The sequence below is a fragment of the Phaseolus vulgaris genome, chromosome 11, assembly GCF_051622355.1.
Source record: "Phaseolus vulgaris cultivar YP4 chromosome 11, ASM5162235v1, whole genome shotgun sequence".
In the NCBI taxonomy this organism is placed as follows: domain Eukaryota; kingdom Viridiplantae; phylum Streptophyta; class Magnoliopsida; order Fabales; family Fabaceae; genus Phaseolus; species Phaseolus vulgaris.
This window is the reverse complement of record NC_143508.1, coordinates 48,766,143-48,792,137: the sequence shown is the minus strand read 5'-3', so window position 1 is coordinate 48,792,137 and position 25,995 is coordinate 48,766,143. Positions and strand designations below refer to the sequence as shown.

Sequence of the window (25,995 nt, the reverse complement as noted above, 5' to 3'; positions counted from 1 at the left end):
AGACCCAAATATTATATGTTTGATATGTACATATTTGTGCCTGCTTATGTTTAAAATCTATACTATGATGGTAATTTAAATTTTTTAGTGTTATGAAGTTATAACAACATGGCTTTTATTTTATTGATCGGTCTGTTTACAAAAAGCACAGTTTGTATTTCTGGTAATCCTAATATTGGTTTGTTGTTGAGTTAAAACCCAGATTTGAACATCCATGCATTATTTTTGGTTTTTCTAATGTGACAGAGCCTTGGATTTTGTACAGGTGAATAGTGGAGTGTTGAGTGTTTGCACAGCCTTCTTGTCTGGGGAGCCTGCAACAAGGCTGCGGTCACAGGAACTGCAACAACTTATAGCAGCCCTTCTTGAGTTCATGGCTGTTTGTAAACGTGCGATCCGCGTACACTTCAGATTGATTGGCGATGAAGATCAGGATTTCCATACACAGCTTGTTAATGGTTTCCAGTCACTAACAGCAGAGTTATCACATTACATCCCTGCCATTCTCTCAGAGCTATGACCACAATGCCACAAGTGTGTAATATTGCTTCCATTCCATGTGTTGGTATAGTTTTTTCCTATTGCATGCAAAGATGTGTAATTGCATTTGCATTTTGCATCATGGTTCGTATATTTAGCATTATGCGAACCAGGTGATTCAGGAAAACACACGATTCTTCCTGTTTGTGTATGATGAAGTTTGTTTTGTTTCTAGTTTCCCCAGTTTCCCCATTTTAGTTTGTGGTGCGGGGAATACCATTTCTGTAATATCTTAATACTAATTCCTTTGCTCAATCATTGCTGCAACTATCAATCTCAAATGTCTCACCTTAGAGCTTCTCATACTAAATATTAATTTGTATCATAATTAAATTGCTTCATACGATACATTAATCTTTTCACATTTCCTCCAACTCATCTTCATCACTTATTATACCTTTAGTTTATCTTATTAAATACATTAAAACACATAAAATTCATTAAGTGTACTAAGATATAATGATTAATTTTAATTATATTATAATAATAATGATCAATAAATTATAAGAGTAATTAAAGTGTTAAATAGGATTGACATTTTACATATAGAAAAAAATTAGGGGTGGCAAAATGAGGTGTGGGCCCGCAGCCTGCAACTCGCAAGAAATAACGCGGGATGGGTTTTCCTCTTTGACTCTGTCTCGAATAATGTAATGTTTGTGGTTATATTAGATTGCATTTGTATTTCCATAGATTGGTTCTGATTGGTTATTTGTCCAAGTAATTGTATGAGTGTGATTGATTTATATTGATCATCTTATAGCCTTTGATGTTGCAATTGTTTTTTATGAATGGGCAGTTAGTGTATAAATTTTAGTATTTTGTTATTGAATGAATGGAGTGTTTTACTTCAGTTGAACTCAAACATAGATATTTTAAATTGTAATCAGAAAAAGATGTTTAAAACTAAATTAAAACTTGTGCAATTGGCGAGAAAATTAAGTTTGATTTTCATGCAGTAAAATAGTCTAAATATTGATTCTATCTGTCCTCATATTTTGGGTGTTTAAGCACTCTTTTGGAAGTTAAAATGAGGAAAATAAGTTCTTGTTGCAGAGGAAGAGAGTCACTTAAACAAAGACTTGTTTTGAGATGATGGTGAATAAGTGATATGTTATACTTATATATTTACATGCTTTAACTATATTTTAACTATATGACAAATAGTTTATTCTTTATTTCATTATAATTAAATATTTGTTATCTTCAATGATAATATGCAGAATGATAAATATTTGTTCACTTCAACGACAATATGCAGAATAATAAGAAGGGAAAAAACCTATAAAGTCCATTTTTTAGCAATTCTACCTTCACTTTTTAAACATTTTGAAGGGGCATCTCATAATTTCTTGAGTTACTTTGTATGTCACGTCTTTTATCATGGTTATGGACATGTTTGAATAAAGTAAGTTAAAAGCTCGACTTGAAGAACTTTAGAAACAATTCTTTCTTCATTAAAACATACTCCATAAGGGAAATTATAACAGAGGATCTCCATAGCTTCCTAGTATGAAACACATATTCTTAAAATATTGTCACCTCCAAATTTTAAAAAATAAGGATCATCCCTGTCCTTAAAAAAACTTGTTCCCTGGACTCACATCATATCTTATTATAGAAAAGTCTATCACATGATTTTGATTAAGTGCTAAAAGCAAAAAATATAAAATATGGTCATATTCCATTTGTAAGACACAAGTGTTTGTCCAAACAACAATTTATATAAGACATAAGTTTTTTTTTCCAGTCACACATACAACATTATTTTGTGTTGTTCTTATGTCGGATAAACATTGTGATGCAAAAATGATATGTACCTAGTCATAAGATAACATGGAAAATGATCTTTATACTTAATATATAATGTAATAAGATAACATGGAAAATGATCTTTATACTTAATATATATTGTAGAAAATATTTGTTTCTTATGTTTAACAAAGAAAATCCATAGAAGTTTTCATCTCATCAACAATCTCTTGGAACCTGGCCTACCCTAAACCCTAAAAGTGTTTAATGCAAGCATGAAGCGCATTCATCTTCTACATTCAAGCTTATCAGACATAAGAAAGAAGTGAAAGTGAGTGTAAAGCTAGAATAAGATTTAACGACTCTTTTCTTCTATACTAATATAAATACTTTCACAAAGAAAAAGAGCAAAATAGTTTATTTTTGCAAAACTGTCAAAATATTGCCAAAAACTTGTTGTGCCTTAATGTAACTTTGTAAGAACATTGCTATATTCGTTTAGCAAACTAGAAGAGAGTGCTTAATCTTGTAAATGTCAAAAGATGCAATCCCTCCCTAGTGATCAACTTCGTGATCTTTTGATCACAACCTAGACAATTCCTTTATCTTAGTCAAGGGTGATTTCTTGTTAAATAATACTCATGTTATTCAAGAGTGACTTGTTGTTAAAAAATACTCGTACTAGTTAGTCAAGAGTGACTACGAGTCGAAATAGTATTTATTTGTATTTTGCAACGGTAGTTTGTATAGTGAAACTCAATCAATTGATTAGACTGCACGTAGTTTGTGCTATCAGACAAACTGATATAAAAATATCTAGAGTGATTATGTTAAGTATGTTATAGAGGGTTCGACCAGAAAAATTACAATAATGGTGTAATTTTACACCAAACTAAAGTAGATGGGCAATTGTAGAAAAATTACACATATTAGAAAGATTTCACTAGCTAAAACAATTTGAAAATTTAAAAATAACTAAAGTCGTCATCAATGGTTACGATTTCAACTTTTTTTTCTAAAGTTGCCATCACGAGTACGACTTCTACTCAAAATTTTATGAAAAAGTTGTACGCATGCATGACGACATTGATTAAGTGCGTAATCTACTAAGTTTTTGTTTTCTAATTGAAGTCGTCATAGGGGATGACGATTCAGTTTAAATAAAATATACTAAAATCATAATTTCTAAGTTGATTTTATTCATGCAATATGATTAATTTATTCTCTTAAGATCATAAATATGTCACCTTAAACTTTGTTTGCTATTTTCATACACTTGAATAAGTTATTCCTCATATTTGCTAGATAAATGGTTGTTAATTAGTATGGTTTCTTATCTTCTCCCTTAGGGAAGGCATATTTGAGATGCAATGAAAGAGTTTTTATCTCAAACTTTTCCTCTTCAACAACCTTTTATATTGCGAGCTCTTCAATATTTTTTTAGTGATTTGAGATTTCTTTGCAATTATAAAGATTTTGAATGCACTCAATTATTTGTTGTTCCTCCAATTTAGTGATTGCATCAAACTCGTACACTAAGGTCATCTTAAGAGGTCAAATCTTATTATGAACAAACTTTAATATCCCACTATCATGTCTACTTTGAAGTACTTTCCTTGTCTCTTGGATGTCTCATGGTCTAAAAAAAATCAAATACAACATCTTCATCATGTAACCATAATTTAAACTTATCATCCTCAACAAAGGTTCATGTAGTTGTTATAAAAGGTCTTCCCAAAATAATGGATACTTTTGAGTCTTCTTCTATGTTTACGATGAAAAAATCTGTAAGGAAAATAAATTTTATCAACATGTTTTCTACTACCCTTTAGGAAAATTTTAGCAATTTGTCCACCAGTTGAAGGGTCATGTGCATGAGTTTAACTTTCACTTCCCCTATTCTTGAGACCAAAAACAACAACATCAACTTAGTATTTGTCCCTAAATTGAGTGAAGTTTTACCCATTGATAATCTTCCTAAGGTGATGGTAATTATGAAGCTCTTGGGATGCTTAAACTTAAGAGAGAAAGATTTTTTGATGATTGTATTACATCATACTTCCAATTCAATTGTGCCCTCCTAAATGAGTCTTCTCTTCTTATTCAATAACTCATTCATAAATTTTGCATATATAGGCATTTGCTCTAACGTCTCAGAAAAATGTTTGGTAATTTGGGATCTTTTAAAAATATCCACGAAATGAGTATATTGTCTCATTTTATCCTTTTAAGTAGGGATTACAGGGTAAATGAGATCCTTACACACTAGAAGTATTTCTTATTTTTTCTACCCCTTTACAAGTTGGTACTTCATTTTCCTTTCAATTTTCTCACAAACTCAAAATTATTGTTAATCATGTTGAATTTTGAATGAAAGTATTGTTATTTTGGCTTATTTCTTTAAAAGAGTAAGAGTTATCTTTTGCTTAAGTCTTGTTTTACTTTGTTGAATTAAGTGACAACACTCTATCATTTAGCTTCGATCTCTTTCCAAGTGACATGACATTAGTCATCAACTACATACATCTTTCTTTCTACTTTCTACTTCAATTTTATTTATCTCTATTATCTTCTGTCTAATTCTTGTTTTCCTTGCTTAATGACTTCCATCTTTTGGATGCCAACTTCTATAAATATATAATCTAATTGGATTAAATTTGTGAATAGTGGAAAACATTCACCTTCACCTAAATCTTAGAAAACCTTAAAAAAAAAATCTCCTAACACCTTCTAAGCCATTCATATGTTCACTCTTGTGGTTTGCAAATTTGACTCATCACTTGAAGGAATCTCTTTAGTTGAGAAAAACAATTTATTGATAACTATAAAAGATTAATTGCTTGAATATCATTGATTAAATGATTTCTTAGAAATCACCTTTATATCTCTCTTCTCATTTGTTTTTCTAAATTGTTTAGGCGATCTAGTTCCTTTTTGTACTTTCTTTGATGCATTATTTCTTGGTTAGGATGGTTAAGGTGTTTCTTGTGATATAGTTTCACAAAAGATTATAAAGATCTTATATGTGGAAGTTCATTTTAATATTTTTGTGAAATTATTATAAAATTTTGTATGTATAATGGATTGATCTAATGAGGTTTATTACATAATTAGATGTAACTTTCTAGTGAAAGTAAACTAATATAATCATGTTTGTCATCTACTTTATATAAAAACAATATATTCATAAAAATAATTATAAAATAAATTTAAATTTATTATAAGTAATTAATTGTGTTTAAAAAGTATTTATAAAATTTTAAAAATAAGAAAAGAAATTATCATTTTTCTTACCATCTTATTATCTCATATACGTTGTTGTTTTTTTTAATTATTAGTTATGGATATATATATTCGAAATGAAAATGGAAAGAGAAAATGAAACGCGAGCTTATGGATAAACCCCGTAAACCCCCAAATCCCGAAGTGAACTGCAGAAGCTAGCAATGGAACTCTCCGTTAATCCTCTTCACATTTTCTCATCACAACCACTCTCTCTAAACCCTAATGTTTTCACGCTCACACCACCGCCTCCCCGCAGAAAGCTTCGGTTCCGAGTTTCGGCCACCGCCGAGCCCGATGGGGCGTCGTGGTCGCACTCGCTGCGGCGTGGGTCGCGGCGGTTCTGGCTCAAGTTTGGGGAAATGGTGAAGAAAGAGACGGGTCTCGACTTCGAAAACAGCAGCGTGAAGAAGGTTGGCGAGGTTATGAGCGGAGATGAGTTGCGAAGGTTTGGGGCTCAGTGGGTGTCTCAATTTGTCGATTGGAACCGGTGGGAACGCTGGAAGGTAATGCTTTCAATTGCGGCGTTGGGATTGTGTTCTTAATTTGGTGCTTATGTTTCTTTTTTTTGTATTTTTCATGTTGTGAGCTGTGGGTATTAGTGATTTGTGTTTATGTTTTCTGGTTTTATTGGCGACGCATTTGTAGATAGGAATCGAAGTGGGTGAAAATGGAAAAGTTTTGGTTAAAACCAAATGTTGACTGTTGACTGAGAGCAAAAATTGATTTCCGCATTTGATGATAATAGCAAAACTACTGTACTTGGTTACTGACAATGAGACTGGGCCCAAATGGATTGCAAAGAAACCAATTCTATGCAGTGAATAGATTTTCTGTTTCATCATGACATTGCTGTTGGTTATTGGTATTTTGGTTCTCATTACCTTTCTGTTTTCATTACCACTTTGTTATTTTTGTTTCCACGTAATGTGGCACACAATGGTTTGTATTGTGAGCTTACTCAGTATATAAGTCTCAGTATGACATGAATAAAGCAGGAAGGAATTCAGAGTTGTTTGCTTTTTCTTGTTTTGGGAGATTGCCTTGGTTCTCGAGTTCAAGGTTTTTCTGTAACGCTGTCAGATGATGTTTATGATTTTAATTTTTGGTTTTCAGTAATAGTCATAGAAAATATTGTTTTATTTGCTGTTTTTTGGGGCTCAGTGGGAGTCTCAATTTGTCTATTGAAATCGGTGAGGATAGTGGGAGGTGACTTGTTCATTGCTGTATTGGCATTGTGTTGCTAATTTCATGTTTTTTTTTATCTTGTTAAAATTTTGTGTTTTTGCTGTTGTTAAGTGTGGGGAATGTTGCGGTGGTGTTTTATGAGTTTACTTTCTGGTATTAGTGAACAAGCCTTTGAAAGTAAGAGTCAAAGTGAAGAAAGAAAGATAACAGACATTTTTTGTAATTGCAAGGGAACATTGAAAACTTTCCTCGAACCAAACAGAGTATTGAATGAGGGTGAATATTGATTTCCACCTTGAGTACTGTTTTCCATTTTAATTTTTTTTTTCTGATCACTAATATTGCTTTTGGCTTGTTTTGCTCAGTCCTTTGAAAACAGGATTGTGAAAATAACATTTTTTTGTAATTATAATTTAGAGTTTTTAAGTTGTTGTACCTCCAAATTTGGTCCATATTAAAATTGATATTTCCAAAAAGTTTACTAAATATGTCATTTTGGTCCCAACAATTATACCAAAAACTCATTTAACCCTATCATTTATTAGCAAATATGGAAAATGTTTCCTCAAACCAAACAGATTGAGGGGGAGCAATTTCTAATTTCCACATTCAACTGCAACTAGAGAGTGACTAGTCAAAGTTTTGTGGCAGTGCTGTATCAAGAAGGCATTTCTTTTCCTTTTTACATACTGGATAGAATAGGACAGAATTGTGCAGATTTTTCATGTACATGTTGCTTTTGTTCTCTTCTGCTATTTGTAATATTGCTTTGTTCTGCAATTTTGCATTTGTTTGATAAATAGTGTTGGGTTAACTACTATTTCAGCATTAATGTATTTCCTTTTCTCCTAGAACCATTTATATCTTGCCAAACATTTTGATTGAAAGAAATATACTGTCAACACTTTTGGACTAGCATGGTAAAACTGACTGATTTATCCATAAAGGGTATTTAACTATATTTGTTATTATCTATATTGTTTTCTTTTTAATATAAATAAAGTAAAGCAACAATTGCTTTTTCTTGTTGCAGAATATCAAGGACTGGGAACCTATGCGAATTGGCACATTTGTTCTTTACATGTTTGTTGTCACAGTTGCTTGTAGAGGAGTATATGTAGCTGTTCAAACACCTTTCCTAAATCGCCAGAAAAAAGAATTAACAGAAGCTTACATGGAAGTGTTAATTCCTGAACCATCCCCTACTAACATCCGAAGGTAAGTGAATCATCCTTTATTATTACATGCTTTCTGTACATGTGCTCTTGTTATATATACTTTTGGCTTATCTAATTCTTATTGTCATAATTCTCTTAGAAGTCATGTTGTCAAGCTTTTCATAGAAGGAACTTCTTGACTAGTTAAAATTTGATCTTTAACATGATCAAAATTTGGAATCATTGTACAGGGAATCATAACCTTATAAATCTTATCTAACTTATTTTTGATCTCATCTAATGAATCAAGCTCCAAGAACATATTCAATTCTTTAACTGCTGATTGAGCTTCAACAATAAAAGACATCATGTCATTATTAGTTTGTTTGAGAGGGACCAATCGATTAGTAGAATCATAGACGCTTTGGGTATCATTTGCAAAGATATTTTGGGCCCTTTTCTAGAAAGAGTTACATGGCTTTAATGATCTTAGAGTGCACAAAATATTGGGTTCTATTGATTGCCACAGTAAAGAACAAAATTGAAGATCAATTTTCTTCTACTATTGAGCTTGATTTGATGGTACTTTACTTTTGTCTTCTTCTATGGAAACCTTGGCAAGAAACCAAAGTTCAATTCAAGCATACCAAGATAGGTAGTTTTTTCCATTTAGTATTAAGAAGTTATTGTAGGAATCTTAGAAAAAGGGGTGGAAGTCCTTCAAGTCATGTTAAAATAGAATAAAGACAAACAATCTTGTAAAGGGAAAAATAGGGCTGCAGGAGATAAACAGTGAGGAACCCTTGACCTTCACACCAAACAGAACCATAACGAAGAACCAAGGGCGAAAACATGTTAGAAGGCGAAAACATGCTTAGATTCTCTCTTAGACATATTTTCATATTTTTCACTCTTAAGTGGTTCCATCTCCCTTTGAAGTGCTATACATGAATTTTCTTGCTTATAGATCCTAAAATATCAAAATCTTAGATGATCTCTTAGAAATTGTTCTTCTTGTATATTTTATGATTTAATTCCTTCTTTATATTTTATAATTAATAGAATATGATTCATAAGCATATCTTATAATATATACAAGATTAAAATCACCTATAATTATTTTATATTAATTTTAATTATCTTATATAAAATGGACTCTGTTGTGTATACCAAGACACAGTTTCATATCTCTTGCATCTATTTTTCTCTTCTGAACAGACCTATTTGAAGCCTGAACAAAGAAATCAGTTCATGCAACAAAAGTGTTTGTGTTGAATCCATTTAGACAAGTTTTTTGTTAATTTATTTGATTGCAGATTTAAGAAAGGTATGTGGCAGAGGACAATGCCAAAAGGCCTAAAAATGAAAAAGCTGATTGAAAGACCTGATGGAACACTTGTTCATGATACTTCTTATGTTGGAGAGGATGCATGGGAGAATGATGAAGAGGAGCGTGTAAAACAAATTATAGAGGATGATGAAAGGTTAAGCAAAGAAGAGAAGAAAGAACTAACAAAGGGATTGGGCATTTCAGGTCATCTTTGTATAGTTTTGTTTCAGTACCCTATTACTTTTTGCTTCAATTTGTTCTTTATTTTTTTGTCATTATTTTTAGTTTATTTTTAAGTGAATTGAGAAGTTATGATGACTTGAGCATTATTTTTTTGCTTACTTTGATGTTTCATTTGATTATTGCTTATAATTTATTTCACTGTGTCTTCCGCATTGAAAAAAAATGGTAATAATGGAATTCTTGTAATTTATTTCACTGCTGTTGTATGCAGGTGGAGTTCAATCTGAGGGCACATGGCGTGAAAGACTTCATAAATGGAGAGACATCCTTAGAAAAGAACGTTTTGCCGAGCAATTAGATTCTGTAAATGCCAAATATGTAGTTGAATTTGACATGAAAGAGGTTGAAAATAGTCTTCGGAAGGATGTAGCAGAAAAGGTGACACCCACTCAGGATACTAGGGCTCTATGGATAGCCAAGAGGTGGTGGCGCTATCGGCCTAAACTTCCTTACACTTATTTCCTCAGCAAACTTGATAGTTCTGAGGCAAGTTTCATTTCTATATAAGTCTGATGTGATTTATTTTCTCTTCCCATTTGGATATTCATGTATCATATTCCCATTAGTATGTATGTTATTATGTAAAAATTGGTCATGTTAGTTTTGAGGGAGCATGTGTACATGAAGTTTAATGTATTCAAATCTAATGATGAGGGTAGGCAGTTAACATACTCAAGGTAATACAGGATGAATATGTCTTATTAACCACTATTAACTATGGAATAGTTGTAGTTGATGAATTATCTTAATATGTCATAGATATCAATTGACTAGTAATCTTATGAAAGTAGTGTATAAACACACTCCATGCAACACACCTTTCAAGGTCAATTGTTACTTTTACATGAGATCAAGTGACCTCTAATGAGTACAAAATAGCCAGTTGTGGATCTTCTATCATTAGCATCTATATATCAATTGAAGTTTGCATGAACTCTATCCTTATAAACAATTTCTGTACCAGGGGATCTTTTGATGTATATCAGGATTTGAGCTACTAAATTTCGTTGACCATCACTTGGTGTATTTAGAAATTGACTAACAACACAAACATGGGAGACAATGTCTAGTCTAGTCATTGTGAGATAATATAATTTCCCAAATAATCTTCCGTATTTGCCTAGGTTAAGATAGGGCTCTTTTTGATTTGGTAGAAGCGTAACATTTGGGCCCATAAAAGTATCAACAAGTTTACAATCAAGCATCCTTGTTTCTTTTAAAATACCCAAAACATATTTCCTTTGAAAAGTATCAGTAACCATTTTTGATTAGGCTACTTCAATTCTATAAACGAGGATTTCATGAATTGTGTGATTGCTACATACATTCTCTTAGTAAGTGGATTTAATTGCTTCTAAGGTGATGCTTGCCCCACATATTTAAATATTTTATTCACATCTTTAGACAATGTGAGATCTCAAACACATTCAATCTTCATTTATAATCAAAGGAAAATGAGGAATACATGAAGGAAGTATGCAAAATATCCTAATTACAAGTTTCCGATTTATAGATATCTAAAATGATCTTTTATACTCCCTCTCAAGTTGGAACATATATGTCATATTAGCCAAGCTTCTTGCAACTGTAATCCACTCGAGAACCTTTGAAAGATTTTTTGGAAATCAATGGAACTACTAGAGTTAGTGGTGATTTCTCTTGAGAGCACCTTTCTTCTGACAAAAATGACAATCTATCTCTGCTTCGCTTATGAAGGATTGAATTAATAGTAAGGAAGAAGACAAATTCTTTGGAAAAGAGATATCAAAGAAGACAATTCAGTTTGACTCCGGAGCAAGAAGAGTTGTTCGACTATGAGGTGAAGAACTTGAAGCTAACATCGAGGAGGTAAGTTATGAAGAATTTACCCATTACACCGAGAAAGGGAAACAAATCGTGTTAAATATCCTATTTCTCAATATGTCTGCACAGGCAATTTCTCTAATAGACATTTTAAAGCTTTATTGTTACCACAAAAATTCCTACCTCAGCCCAAGAAGTCATAAAAAGTGAACATTAGACTCAAGCTATTATAGAGAGATAGATGCATTAGAAAGAAACTTAATATGGGAGATTGTTGAAAAACCAAGAGACAAAAGGCCATAGGGTGTGTGATGGATATTTATATTGAAACATAAGACAGATTGGTCCATAGACAGGTATAAGCTTGATTGGCTGCAAAGGGGTAAACTCAAACTTATGGAATTGGTTATAAGGAGACATTTTCTTTTGTAGTAAGGATGAATATAGTTTGAGTTATTATTGCTCTAGTAGCTCATTTTGGATTAGACTTGCGCTGGTTGGATGTAAGGAACACCTTCCTTCATGGAGCTTTGAAGAACAACGGTAAATGGAGATTCCTCCAGGATTTGAAACTCATATTGGAAGGAATATGGTATACCTCCTAAAGAGGGCCTTATATGGTCTTAAATAATTTCCAAGAGCGTAGTTTGGGAGATTTACAAAAGGTTTCCTTATTATATAAGCAAATCCACGGAGATTATACATAATTCATAACACAGTCTTAAAGGGAAACTTAGATTATTGTTGATCTATGTGAATGGCATGATTATTGCAGGAGATGATGAATAAAGAAACTGACTTTAGAGAAAGATTTTTTGCCCAATTTGAAATGAAAGACTTGGGAAAACTTGAGTAGTTCCTTGGAATAGAGCTTGCGTATACAAAAAAGGGGGTTTTCATCTCTCAAAAAATGTACACTTGATCTTTGTGAAGAAACATTTAAGTTGAAATGTAGAACCTCAAAAGTTTCTATTGTACATAAGAATATAGTTCTCCGGTAGAAAAAACATCAGAAATTCGTAGGAAAACTTATTGATTTATCAGACACGAGACTAGACATTGCTTATGTAGTTATTGTGGTAAGCCAATTTATGCATGCTTCAAGGGAAAGACATGCAAATAGTTCACAAAATTCTTTTGTAGTTGAAGTCAAACCCAGGAAAGGACCTACTTTTCAAAAAAGAAGACACTTTTGACCCTGAAGATATTTATACTAATGCAGACTATGCAGGTTCTGTTACTGAAAATCTACCTATGGTGTGTAAAGCTGAATTTAGAGCCCTTGCTCAAGGTGTGTAAATGACTTTGGAGGAATACCATATTAGATGACCTTAAAATAAAGGTTGATATCCCTAAGCAATTGTACGTTGATAACAAGTCAACCATGAGCATTGCTCATAATCCAGCAGACTTCTAGGCAAGTTGGGAATGATCAATTTTCATTTACTAACTTGAGGGGAATTGTTGTAAATGGGGATTATTAGAAACAAAAATTTCCTAATATCTCTAGTAATGAGGAAAAACATTCCTAGAATCTACACATTCGTTCCAACAGATTTTATTTCCTTTTTTAAAAGAATGTGATTGTTACAAACAGAGGAACTGAGTATGTAATAATCATGATTGTAATTAATAAAATATTTCTTTTCTTCCTCATTATTCAAGTTGTTACATATCTAGGTAGGCAACAATGCTTGTAACAGCCACTATTGTGGAAGAGTGGCACTGTAGCACAATGATGACTTTGTTATGTCGCAAGTCGTGCCCACTATTGTGCAAGAGCAGGGTGACATGATCTCATCTCACTCTCAGGAGTGGATTGGTCTTTGACATTTGGAAGCTGTTGTAAAACCAAAAATACACTCACTTTAATTGTTAGTGAGTTAATTTTGGGTTCTTACATACGTGGATTTTATTATAGCTTCTGAAATAGAAGTACTCCTCAAGCAAGCTCTAAAGCTTCAAACAAGCAAACCTTATTGTGTAAGTTTCTATTATAATTGTAGGAATAAGGAACATATTCTATATAATCATGAATATTTAGGTTATATATTTATTATTAGGAATGTTTATATTTATTCTCCTATCATATCTTCATATAATATGGAATTCTTTGAAGTTGTTAATTTGTCTTTATATAAATCTCATCTAGAGTGTGTTTTTCAGTCAAGAAGGGGGTGAAGTGTCTTAAATGAATTAGATCCTGTTTTCACTTTTTGGACTTTAGATTGATGGATTAGATTAATTTTTGTATTAGGTAACAATACGTTCAAATAGTTTTTTTTTGACTAAGTTTTTTAATAGATGATTTTGAATAATTAAATCTTGATTGTTAATGTTCAATATATATATATATATATGTATATATATAGTCTGTGTCCTACCTTTTGGAAATTATAAGTGTCATAGTGTCCCTGTCTGCGTCTTGTTTCTTGTTATTGTATATACGGCCCTTATTAGAAAACTTTAAAACATGAATGTAAGGGTTGGTGATTAACGTCGCCTATATTAGAAATTAATACAATCCTCTTTAATGAAGATTCATTTGGTTGACATTAAATTTCTAATGCACTTTCATCTTCTTGATGTTTGGTGATATGATGGGAATGCAGTTTTTGGAATCAAATTAGTAAATAAGGGATATAAATATGAATATTGTAGTACAACCTCTCTGTTTTTCTACTTATCCTGTGAACTCCTTATGTATAACTATATTTTTTGTACATAAGTATTTTGGCAAGTTAGGTCAGGTGGCAGTTGCTGAGCTTTATTCTTTTGGACAGGTAGCAGCTGTTGTCTTCACTGAAGATTTGAAAAAATTGTATGTGACAATGAAAGAAGGTTTTCCATTGGAATTTGTCGTAAGTCACTTCAAAATTGTTACTGGTGATCAGAAATCTCAAATCTCTCTCCAAGGTTCTCCAGCTGGTGTCCCTTCATGGACATGCGACTGATTAACATAGCTCTTATTTGGTAGGTTGATATCCCTCTCGATCCTCATCTGTTTGAGATTATTACAAGTTCTGGAGCTGAAGTAGATCTCCTTCAGAAGCGACAGATCCATTATTTCATGAAGGTTGTGTTTGCATTAGTACCTGGAATACTGATTCTCTGGCTTATAAGGGAGTCTGTGATGCTTCTACACATCACTTGCAAGAAGTTTCTTTACAAGAAGTATAATCAACTCATTGATATGGCTCGAGCAGAAAATTTCATTATGGTAAAGTTTTGATCTCCTATATTCTGTGGGAAATAGACCACAGAACTAAAATTACAGCACAAGGGTTCCTTTTTTCAGAAAATGACAACAAGGCCTATTCTGTTAAATCATTGAATTATTATTGTAAATAAGATCACTATATGACAATTTTTTTAGTGAAAAGAGATTCCATTTTAAAAGAAAAAGCTATGTAAACTTAACCTTATTCCACTATTTTTATGGATTGATAGTTAAATTCAGTATTCTTTGGTTTTGGAGGAGGGAGGCACATGTTCTACTTTAAATTACAGACAGTAATGTAATAAATTAATAATGCTTTCCTCCCGACATGTTGAAGGCTTATTATGTACAAAATTGAATCCAGTATCTCCATTCAATTTTGTAATTGATTTTACCTTGCTCCTTTTCTACTGGATTTTTTTACTAGTCATGTTCTTCTATTTTCAGCCAGTTGGAGAAGTTGGTGAAACAAAGTCAATGTACAAGGAAGTTGTGTTGGGGGGTGACGTTTGGGATCTTCTTGATGAGTTAATGATCTATATGGGAAATCCTATGCAGTTTTACGAAAGGGATGTGCAGTTTGTTCGGGTAAAACATTTGATATTTTCAAAGCCAGTAATCCTCCTCAGTGCTATAAATGTTTTAAGTGACATGAAATGAGGTAAGTTGTTTGACGAGAGCACTTTGCAGGGTGTTCTACTTTCTGGACCTCCAGGAACAGGAAAAACATTGTTTGCCAGGACTCTTGCAAAAGAAAGTGGATTACCTTTTGTATTTGCTTCAGGTGCTGAGTTCACCGATAGTGAAAGAAGTGGTGCATCTAGGATAAATGAGATGTTTTCCATTGCTAGGAGAAATGTAAGCAACTAAACCCTGGCTACTTCTAATATCAAATATAAGGGCAATCATGGTCTGATTTAAAGTTTTGTAGTTTGCACTTGGTTTGATATGCTCATTCAAGGCGATTGATCCATTTTTACAATTCATCAGTTAAATAGAAATCAGATGTTGTTGCTTCTAGCTTTGCTGCAAATTTTTGGTTACCTTTTTGTAACAAGAAAACATGAATATACTCTTGTTTTTTATGCTCTTTAACTATCATATTCCGAACTATTTGTCTGTACTCAGTCCACTTGATCCTTGTGGCTGCTGATAAAAAAACACGAAATTTAGTAGAATTTGTGTAGTAAAAAAAACTTGAATGAAAATCCTTATAATGAAGAAAATGTGTAGAATTTAAGAATTTTTAAATTGTAACATCTAATAGTAATTTAGTATAAATTCATGATGGGTGAGCTTATTTCTCTAAACCAATTTCAATTTCTTTGATTCAAGAGGGCAGTTTTTCTTTTTTCTTCGTTGTATGTTGCTTCAATTCCATTACATCTGCTGGGGTGCTTTAACATGTAGAAAACCATGTTTTGGTGACCTTTAACTGCCAAAGTGTCTTCTGGTGACCCAAATCCTACAATTGCGTTTACTTCCTGGCTTATTTGTTGCCTATGGTGCTGTTATAGTTGGGCTCTCCTCTCAAAGTGTCCATGGTGGTTGGGAGAAAGTCTGTCTTGGCATCACCATTTAGCAGAATATTGTTTCAGTTCTTTGGTTGCTGTGTATTTGTTATGGTTTCCTTTCCTGATCTGAGTATTCCTTATGTTCCATCTTTTTGTAATGTTTGGAATTCAATAATAAAAATAGATACCTGTTGGAAAATACATTTATAATGAGATAATTTTTTCAGGTTTTTCCCTCCTGAAAGTGAATGGTGATTTGAGGTTACAAATGCTCATATTTTATCCTGCAGGCACCTTGTTTTGTATTTGTAGATGAAATAGATGCTATTGCTGGAAGACATGCTAGGAAGGATCCTCGAAGAAGGGCAACTTTTGAGGCTCTTATTGCACAGCTTGATGGGGAGTAAGTTATCACTTTATAAATGGGAGGTTGTGACTTGGACTTATGAAAACAGTATATTAAGGTTTTATTATCGTTATTTTGCCTTGAACAATTAACCTGAGTTAATATATGTCAATGCTAATAGCCTACTTTTATTTCATATAGCTTAATTTTTTTTTTATTTTTGTTATTGTTATTTTTTTATATATATAATATTCAACTGCTTTTCGCCTGTGTGATCTGCTATTGACAAAATTGTATATATGCTCTAACTTTTGGGGTATTGTTAAATATGATTTTTGTGTATGTAATTATGGAAATATGTAAATTTTTGGATTTTAGAAATCAGGGATTGATATATTCTTTGTATCCTTAGTTACCCTTGTCTTGATTATAAATAAAGATCAGATCACACACATTCATTTAAACACTTTTGATTATACTTTATATAGTTATTGCTATATAAGTCAGGTCTATGTTGAAGAACTATCTTTTATTTGCCAACTATTAATATTCCCATCTATATGTGGCCGTAATTTAATTTCTACTTCTATTGTTTTAACATTTTGCATTTATCTCAGATATTAAGATATTTTTTCATGTTGGTGATTTCTATTTTCATCTATTTATGAAATTAGGAAGGAAAAAACTGGTGTTGACCGTGTATCTCTCAGACAAGCTATCATATTCATCTGTGCTACAAATAGGCCAGATGAATTAGATCTTGAGTTTGTTCGACCTGGACGTATTGATCGTCGTCTGTACATTGGTTTGCCTGATGCAAAGCAGAGAATCCAAATTTTTGGTGTGCACAGTTCTGGAAAGCAACTGGCAGAGGATGTGAATTTTGAAGAGGTATATGGTTTACTTGAGGAATTTATTATATAAGTAAATGAACATAGGCTAATGAATTTAAAGAGCTACTTAAGGGTAAAATAGACTTTGATAATTATGGTATGTGAATGATAAGAACGTGGCATTTTGAGAAACAGGCCTCTGTGTAGTACATTTTAGAATAGGCAGTTAGTCTCTTAAGGATTACAATATTCACTGCTTACATTACGAGTCATTTATTGGACCAGATTAATTTTTTATTGAAATTTTGAGATGATCAAAACAGATTCTGCTTCAATAGTATCTCCCTAGCAGTTGGCATAAAGTTGGATTGCATTTTTATCATGTTTATGTCTTCCTATTCGGTTTTTAATTCTTAGTTAGAATGTGAGCCTTGATATTCTTTGAGCTAACTGCGGTTGCTCTCTCTGCAACTCAACAGCTTGTCTTCCGTACTGTTGGTTTCTCTGGAGCAGATATAAGAAACCTTGTTAACGAAGCAGCAATAATGTCGGTAGGTACTGAATTTCAAATATCAGTTTTGGCTTTGAATACCTGTCATATACAATAATAATAATAATAATAAATGATATCTTTTAATATGATAATCATAATAATAATGATAAATATTATTCAAGATCCTTCATCATTCTCCTTTAATACCTGTCATATACATATTATACAACGAAATAGGTTTTTGGGTTTTCCTTACTTATATTTTGCTTAACTTGCCGATTGGAGTTCAAATCATGCTTAAATTCCCACGATTTCATCCTCAAGTGTGAGCCTTTTCCACACTGTAAGATTGCCCTCTCGCAAAAACATTTCTTAACCACAATCATGAGTTCTTAATGGTGACCCTTACTTGATTCACCTTAACCAGCGACAAAGGGAGGGGGTGACATGGGAATGTCATGGTCACCCTAATTTTAATCCCCTGTAAAATTTATACGAAAAATATTTTATGGACCCTTAAAAAAGAAAAGCATATGTTGGTCCCCCTTACCACAATTGTCTGGCTCTGCCATTGACCTCAATGAGACACAATGTCTGAATCCCTGCTAGGAAGACCTTAGATACAAAGGATATATAAACCTAGGATTTACCATCAGCTCAATATTTTGAACTGATCACCAATGATTGGTTCCAATACTAGTTGAGAGAGGTTTTCACCTAGGAGTCACAAGCCATTCCAATAAGAGAACTTAACACAACACTCAATCCAAAGCCTTATGGCAACATGTGGAGTTTTTCTTACTTGCGTGTTACACAACTTGCCTATTTCTACACAATGTTGACCTCCAAATCACACTTGAATTCCAACACTTGTTATCGGATCATGTATAGATATTTAGCTATGCAAACTCTACATTCGAGATGTTTAGTCCTTTACATAGAAGTGGTGTGTTTGAAATCTTTCATTGTCTAGAGATACGATCAAGTTATAGAAAGTAAGTTGGAGACAACCTTCACCTTACTAGTCAGTTTTGTATGATAAAGATAGACCTAACTCAAATTCTAAGTCTTGGAAATATAGATATTTACTTCCCAAATTAAGGAGTGTTTAGAATTAAGGAAAACAATTAGAATCAAGATTTACTCTATGGAATCAGAATTATCAATATGTTGGGGAAAAAAGAGATTTGATCTAAACACACTCGAGAAGAAAGGACAAGGGAAAGAGAACAAGAGATTCAAATGTGGAATCTGAAATATTATTTCTCATATACAGTATATACAATCTTATATACAACATCTATTTATAGTACACATTACAAGTAGTTAACAGCTAACTACCTAACAAACAGATAACACTATGAACTAATTGAATTGGTAAGTAGAATATGTTTGTATTTTTTTGTTTTCCCACTTTAGTGTTAGCATTAATAGAATGGATCATTTCCTGATATTCTGGCCCAGATTAGTGTACATAATTTGTCTCCCCTTCCTACTTATAATTCCTCACTATCCATTTCTGATCAGGGAGTTGAGATCTTATTTTCAAGTAATATATTTACTGCTAATCTAAATATCAATATTTTACCTGTTAGAAATGGTTTTGTCATGTTCTATTTGTATGATTTGAATTCCCTGTGTAACATTTTCTATGTCTTGTATGTATTTTTTGGTTATGATGACATTTTTTCTTGTTCATCTAGTAGTATGCTATAGTAAAATATGAAGTGTTTTAGTCATACGGAGTTGTTGGTTGCAGGTGAGGAAAGGGCATTCAAAAATTTTCCAGCGAGATATTATTGATGTATTGGATAAACAACTGCTTGAGGGTATGGGTGTTCTTCTGACAGAGGAAGAGCAACAAAAATGTGAACAAAGGGTATGCCTATCTTTTTTAATTTTCTTACTGTGAATCTGACATAGTAGACCATTTTGTATTGAACTTGTTTCTGTACAATAGGTATCTTTGGAAAAGAAGAGATTGCTTGCTGTTCATGAAGCTGGACATGTGGTGCTAGCTCACTTATTTCCTAGGTTTGATTGGCATGCATTTTCACAGCTCCTGCCTGGGGGCAAGGTATTGGCGTCATGTAATTGCACTTTACTAAATGGTGATATTTGATTATTACTATTATTATTTTGTCTTTACATGGAATTAATATTCCGATTAAGTAGGAAACTGCAATATCTGTATTCTATCCTCGAGAAGATATGGTAGACCAAGGTTATACAACATTTGGTTACATGATGATGCAAATGGTAGTGGCTCATGGTGGTCGATGTGCTGAACGTATTGTATTTGGTGATGATATAACTGATGGAGGAAGTGATGATCTTGAAAAGATAACAAAGGTAATTAATATATCATTTCAGTATATATATTTACTGCCTCAAGCAATTCATAAAGACTACAAATATAAGATAATTGCAATGTGACTTTGTGCTAAAAATGTGATAGATTCTTTTTTTAGGGCTAGGTAAAAAGAATAATTGTATCTATCACATATTCTCAGAAGGTGGATTTTAAGTGTAGTTCAATCTCACAAAACTAACTTGAAAGGTGATGTTTGCACCCTTTTATATACTATAATTTGGTCATATATCTAGTTGAGGTGTGAAACTGTGGTGGGCAGTCTGGAGTTTATCATTGTTCCCAGAAAGGTTATAGTTTATTTTGCCCTACTTTACAAAAGTGCTGCTCTACTGATGTCTCTTGGAATCTGTATTTTACTGTGTATGGCATCTCCAACTTGACACATCTACCCTTGTCCGTTGGATTTTGGTGTCATCTGGTGTTCTTGTTCCTCTTTGGTTTCATCACCAGATGAAACTGCTGCAGCAGCCCAAACAAATCCTTGTATCGTTTTGTCAGGTGTATCATCTGTCCAACATCCTTGTACTGGCTCCCGAATGAAGAGATAGTAGAGACCATGCCTGACTCTTCCACAACACCACCTTCCTTTAGACTTTTCTTTTTGCAATTTTCTGCAGCTTCATTCATTGAATAAGCTTATAATCAGTTTAAAATTATCGGACAGGTTGGGTCTGTCTAAAGGACCTGCATCAGTTTTGTTTAAATTAGTTTCAGACTTTGTGGCTCTTGTTGTTTTCGTGGCACTATACAGCCTGCATTTCTGTGGTGTTTATGGTTGGAGAGGAGTGCTACATTTAATTTGGTGTAAGGTTATTTTATTTGCTACCCTTTTGCATTCTGCCCATGGGCTTTGTAGCAGTATTTTTCTTTCAGCCATGCAGAAAAGTTGACATGCTATCCTCTTGTTTTACTATTGTTTTTTTTTCTAAAATGTTCACATCCAAGGAACCAACTCATTCGTAACTAATTCATGCTCATGTCCAAGTAGTTAGTGAACTAAAATAAGTTTATTTGTAATGCAACCATATCATCATTTCCTGATACTTATTTTCCGTGGAAGGTACATATTTGCTGTTTTTTTTTTTCATGTTAAACCTTAATATTTTTATTATTTATTTGAATTATTACATCTTCATGGTGTGTATGTGTATATGGTCATACAATTTTTTTGTTGTAATTATTTTGCTAATCGGTAAAATTTGTTTCCAGATCGCTAGGGAGATGGTTATCAGCCCTCAAAATAAAAAGTTGGGGTTAATCGGTTTAACAAAAAGGGTTGGTTTAATTGATCGACCAGACAGCCCAGATGGAGAGTTGATAAGATATAGAGTATAGTCCTTCTTTGAAGCTGCAAATATATGCAGGGTTTACCTTTCTCTGTAATGTGATAGTGACTATTTTTTTTTCCTTCTTTTGTTTTTAGTGGGATGACCCTCATGTAATTCCTGCTGATATGACCCTAGAGGTGTCCGAGCTTTTTTCAAGGGAGTTGTCAAGGGTAATTCTGTTTTGCTCTCGCTCCATCTTTATTTTGTCGCATTTGAAAGGAAGTTTAAGCTTATGCAAACTCTTCACCGTAGAATCTATTAAAGGCTTGTGCTTTATGAACTGGTGTTTCATGATAAACAAATGTGACAAAAGTGATGACAATATGAACATGGCATTTTTGTATGCATAGTGAAGAGAGAACCAGTCGTGATGGGTATTTTGGTTTTCAGCTAAATAATCATGAGGGAAATAAATATTATAAATTTGGTTAAAATTTTAAATGCTTATTATAATTATTTTCTGTGAATATACAATGATTTTTGTTATTTATTTGATATATTGAGACAGTACATTGAAGAAACTGAAGAACTTGCAATGAACGCTTTACGGAATAATAGGCACATCCTGGACTTGATTACAAAGGAACTACTGGAGAGGTCAAGGGTAACTGGATTGGTATGTTGTGCTCCTATTTCTGCTGTCATTTTCGTTTTTCTTTTTTCATTGGAGATAGAAGCTGTTAAAGAATAATTAACTTGTTTTTTGTTTGATATTTCACGGTGTTGTATAATGTATTTACTCGAAAAATATTTCTGTTCCCTCACATGCTTGAAATTGTTCCATAGATGCTGAGGATGGTTTTATATCTCACTTCCTCCCTACAAGAGCCGTTTGGGCTTCAAATGTGGTTTATGCACGTATTAGATATGTGGAATGGAAATGGACTAGCTGTTTTAATCAGAGTGGATATATAAGTCCCAAGTTTAAGGTGTATTTTTAGGAAACAGAAGTGAGACAGAAGTGAGAGAGAAGTAGGCAGGAATTATTTGGGAATTGGGATGGGGCACTCTCTAATTTGCCTTGTTATCTTTCTTTTTCTGCTATTGCTAATGGCTTTTACACGCATCACTGTGGAGTCTTAAGTTGAAGGATTGGAGCACAAAAACCAAGAGTTGAGAGGAGACTCAATCATAGCTGAATGAGATTAAGTAGTTGCTGAAAGAGAGGAAGAACATGTCAGATTTTATCTTAAAGCCAATTAACATTAAGTGAAATTGCCTGACGGATATATAAGTCGCATTCCAAGACTTGAAGCAGGCAATGTGGACTTCCCAATGCCCTCTCTGTAGATGTCTATCTAACCAAGCGAGAGCCTAACAGAATAGACAATTACCAAGATGAGTTATAGCTCTGATATCATGTCAAATTTTATCTTAAAGCCAATTGGCATTAGTGAAGTTGCACGACGAATATTTATTGAGAAAATGGAATCAATGCAATAAATAGTGGAGATTTAATATCCTCTAATAATAAAGATATTATGTGTGAATAACTAAGAATGACCCTAATAATATACATGTATAATATAGATATATATACCTGAGTATATAGTATCATCTGTATATTTCTATGATTATACAGTACTATGGGGCATGTACAAGTTGTTAGAGAGAGAAAAAGTATAAACAGGTGGTTGTAGGGAGAAGGGAAGTAGGTGGGAGTTGTCTGGGAATTGGGAGAGAATTGGGCACTCTATAATTTTCCCTGTTATCATTTCCTTTTTTCTGTTATTGCTAATTCTATTCCCAGTTCTGAATATCAATAATTATGGCTGGAACTCTGTTGTTAATACAATTAGAATTGGTTGTTCTATCATATTTTCCTGGTTCTTATCAGTATGCAATCAAACTTTGATCACTTGGTCTTGAGTTTCCTATTCAAAGCGTATTCTTCTGCTCTTTGCTGCTGCTGGCCTGATATATAATTTTATTTTCCTTTTCCTCCTTTTATGTAAGTTTTTTTTTGTTTTGTTTCTCTTTTTATATATCTTCTATTTTATGCATCCGTAGGAGGTTGAAGAAAAATTGAAGGAACATTCTCCTGTAATGTTTGAGGACTTTGTGAAGCCATTCCAAATAAACCCAGACGAGGTACTTTCTTCCCTATTCCCTATAGCTTAATGTGGTCGAAGTGTGATTGGATATCCTTCATCAATGTTATGTATTGTCACAATCGCATGCAGACAGTGATATTGCAGAATAATTGCAGGACTCTAGCCATTTCATATTATTATTGTTATTGTTATTATAGAAAAATAATTTGTTTTTCTGAGAGGTCGAAAGGTGATTGCTTATATGGTTAATTATTCTCACTCTCTACTGCCTTTTTCTGTTATTCTTAGCTGTCACTATTTACTTTATACTTTTGCATTGGTATTTTATCAGCAATCTTATAATTTTAATAAATTCTAATATTATGTTAGAAATTGAACTTAAGGCCTGATTCAATTCCACTACATCGATTTGTAAGCTGATACCTCCCCAAACTTTATACGAACTATTTAAGCTATATCTCTAGCTTATGTTAAACTAAACACCACAGTTGAGGCTGGAATCAAACATTCCTAAACCAGAGTCTAACATACTGAAGTTTGTTGGACCTATTATGTCATCTATTACCGGAACGTTATCGTACCACTCAAATATATTTTCCCATGCTCGAGATGTCTAATCCTTGGCGTAAGGGGGTGGTGTGTTGAAGATCGTAATCAACTAGAGATAAAGTCAAACTATAGTATATAAGTGGGTTTAAATTTTACTTTACAAGTTTTTGTTAGATTGACTTAGACTTAAAGTCCACTTTCTAAGAGAGAGGAATAACAAGAGAGAAACAATTAGTAAGAGGAGAAAACACTATTAGGTTTTAGAGTGGAAATGGGGATGGAGAGAGGTAAGGTCTATTTGATCATTAATTTACATATAAGTTCAGATCCATTAACATATATGGAGATAGGTGTTTTGGCCCATTTAAGAGGCTTTATTTAAAAGTTTTTAAATAGGTTTACAAGTCAAACTTTAAAAAAATGATCTATTTTAAGTAAATGGGCCAGACTTAGAATCAAGCCCTGTAACGCTTAGCCAATCCTAGCCTATTACCACCTATAGTTTAATGGTTTCCATTTCTGGATCAGTTTCTATAATTTTCTCCTTGCTGTTCTGCTTTTCACTTTCCTCCAAACAATGCAATAATTATAATTTTATGGATGCAGGAGGGACCATTACCGCATAATGATCGACTACGGTATCACTTACCCGACTTATATCCTGCTCCTCTCCATAGATGTTGACACATTCATATATTCCTGTTATAACCTCAGTTGCCACAGTTCTAATTGGGGACAGAGAAATGAGTTTGATGTGGTAACTTCTTTATAGAAACTCAACCCCATGGACAAGAAGGGAATGAATGAGGAAGAACACACTGAAGCTTTTAATTAAACTTAAATTACTCATTTGATGAGTTCTTTACAATGGTAAGCCTTGTAGACATGTCCACAAAAATTAGTTAAGGGAGGAGGTAGATTCGTTGTGTCACACTACTGAAATTCTTTTTTCAGTTTTCGGGCTTGTACAAAATTTTATGTATGGTGAGGATTTTAGCTCTCAAAATTTGAAGCTGAATTTCGTACGCTTGTTGAGTATGATGCCGAGTCTAGTGAAGTTAATGCTTTGCAATTTTGTAAAATCTAAGCATGGATATGATATAACTTTTCACACAATAAATAAATAAATTGTTCTGATGATTAGTAGTAAGATTGTAGTTTCAAATTCTAACTGTTCGTAGCATTATTTGTTTCTTGGTCAGAATTTATGTAAGAGTCTCACCAAATATTAAAAGTATAAGATATTGATCTTGTTTCCTTATTATTGTATCTCTTTATCATGTAAATAAGAATATTCAGGTTCTAAACATCTTCTAAGATGCTTTCTTATTTTCTCGTTGTAGTTTAGGATTGTTCACTGTATTTTCCTATTTCATCATGACTTGTTTCTTAATTAGTTTGATTATAATTGTTAAAAGGATTAATTACAAAATAGGGAATGTAAACCGAGATGAAATGTAATGAATTCTATTTGTTCTGTTCAAAACGTAGGTATTCTTATTTATAACGAAGAAAATATATATTATAATATAATCAATATATTATTTGATAAAATGTTTCGTTATAACAATTAAATTATATTCTAATTTCTTCTTAAGACAAGACAATTATCACGAGGAACTTGGTGAGTATTTTTTTTTAGGTTGTTGACTATGACAAAATAAATAATGCGAAAAATAATAAATACTTTTGGAATTGACTTTCCCTTTGTTATAGTGATAATCAATCTTCAAGAGGCTTTGTTCTTTTGAAATCACATTTTCCTTGTGGCGACAAAATTTTTCTTAGTATGATACTTTGATGTTTAAGTCAGTTTAGTGTTTGAGTGAATGGTAGTTTTGGAATACTAATTTCATTATCTTTGAAAAAATTGCATTTGTTTCTCTTTTAGTATAGAGATTAAAAGGGTGACAAAATAAGTAAAAGAGAATGATACAATTTCCAAAGTTGGTAAGAGAGAAATTGAAATGAAATATAAAGTTTGTGTGT

At 32.7% G+C, this 25,995-nt stretch overlaps 2 protein-coding genes across 3 annotated transcripts in view; both read left to right on the top strand.

Annotated features, from left to right (window-relative positions):
* The window catches only part of SPK1 (guanyl-nucleotide exchange factor), a 55,157-nt gene that overhangs the window by 24,884 nt on the left and 4,278 nt on the right, over nucleotides 1–25,995 (top strand). Inside the window, exon 30 of one of the 2 annotated variants that reach the window (XM_068640711.1) lies at nucleotides 266–814. The exons of the other annotated variant lie outside the window; for it this stretch is intronic. Within the exon in view, the coding sequence (XP_068496812.1) occupies nucleotides 266–520 (255 nt within the window). The 3' untranslated portion in view covers nucleotides 521–814. Of the gene's footprint in view, nucleotides 1–265; nucleotides 815–25,995 lie in introns of those variants that run through there. 2 annotated transcript variants of the gene reach the window in all.
* On the top strand, nucleotides 5,629–25,156 carry FTSH12 (FTSH protease 12). Its single transcript, XM_068618920.1, has 19 exons — nucleotides 5,629–6,080; nucleotides 7,796–7,980; nucleotides 9,236–9,453; nucleotides 9,704–9,978; nucleotides 14,079–14,156; nucleotides 14,273–14,515; nucleotides 14,963–15,103; nucleotides 15,206–15,373; nucleotides 16,320–16,432; nucleotides 17,050–17,266; nucleotides 17,688–17,759; nucleotides 19,461–19,580; nucleotides 19,662–19,778; nucleotides 19,877–20,053; nucleotides 21,285–21,404; nucleotides 21,499–21,573; nucleotides 21,912–22,019; nucleotides 23,414–23,494; nucleotides 24,613–25,156. The coding sequence occupies exons 1-19, from the start codon at nucleotides 5,739–5,741 to the stop codon at nucleotides 24,688–24,690; spliced, it is 2,928 nt and encodes a 975-aa protein (XP_068475021.1). The 5' UTR covers nucleotides 5,629–5,738; the 3' UTR covers nucleotides 24,691–25,156.

What these genes read in the sequence shown, in the direction of transcription:
- FTSH12 (XM_068618920.1), top strand. Translation starts at nt 5,739, where the DNA reads ATGGAACTCTCCGTTAATCCTCTTCACATTTTCTCATCACAACCACTC. An exon ending in AAAGGGATTGGGCATTTCAG is followed by an intron (nt 9,454 to 9,703) that starts GTCATCTTTGTA and finishes TGTTGTATGCAG; the next exon opens with GTGGAGTTCAATCTGAGGGC. An exon ending in TCCAAATAAACCCAGACGAG is followed by an intron (nt 23,495 to 24,612) that starts GTACTTTCTTCC and finishes TTATGGATGCAG; the next exon opens with GAGGGACCATTACCGCATAA.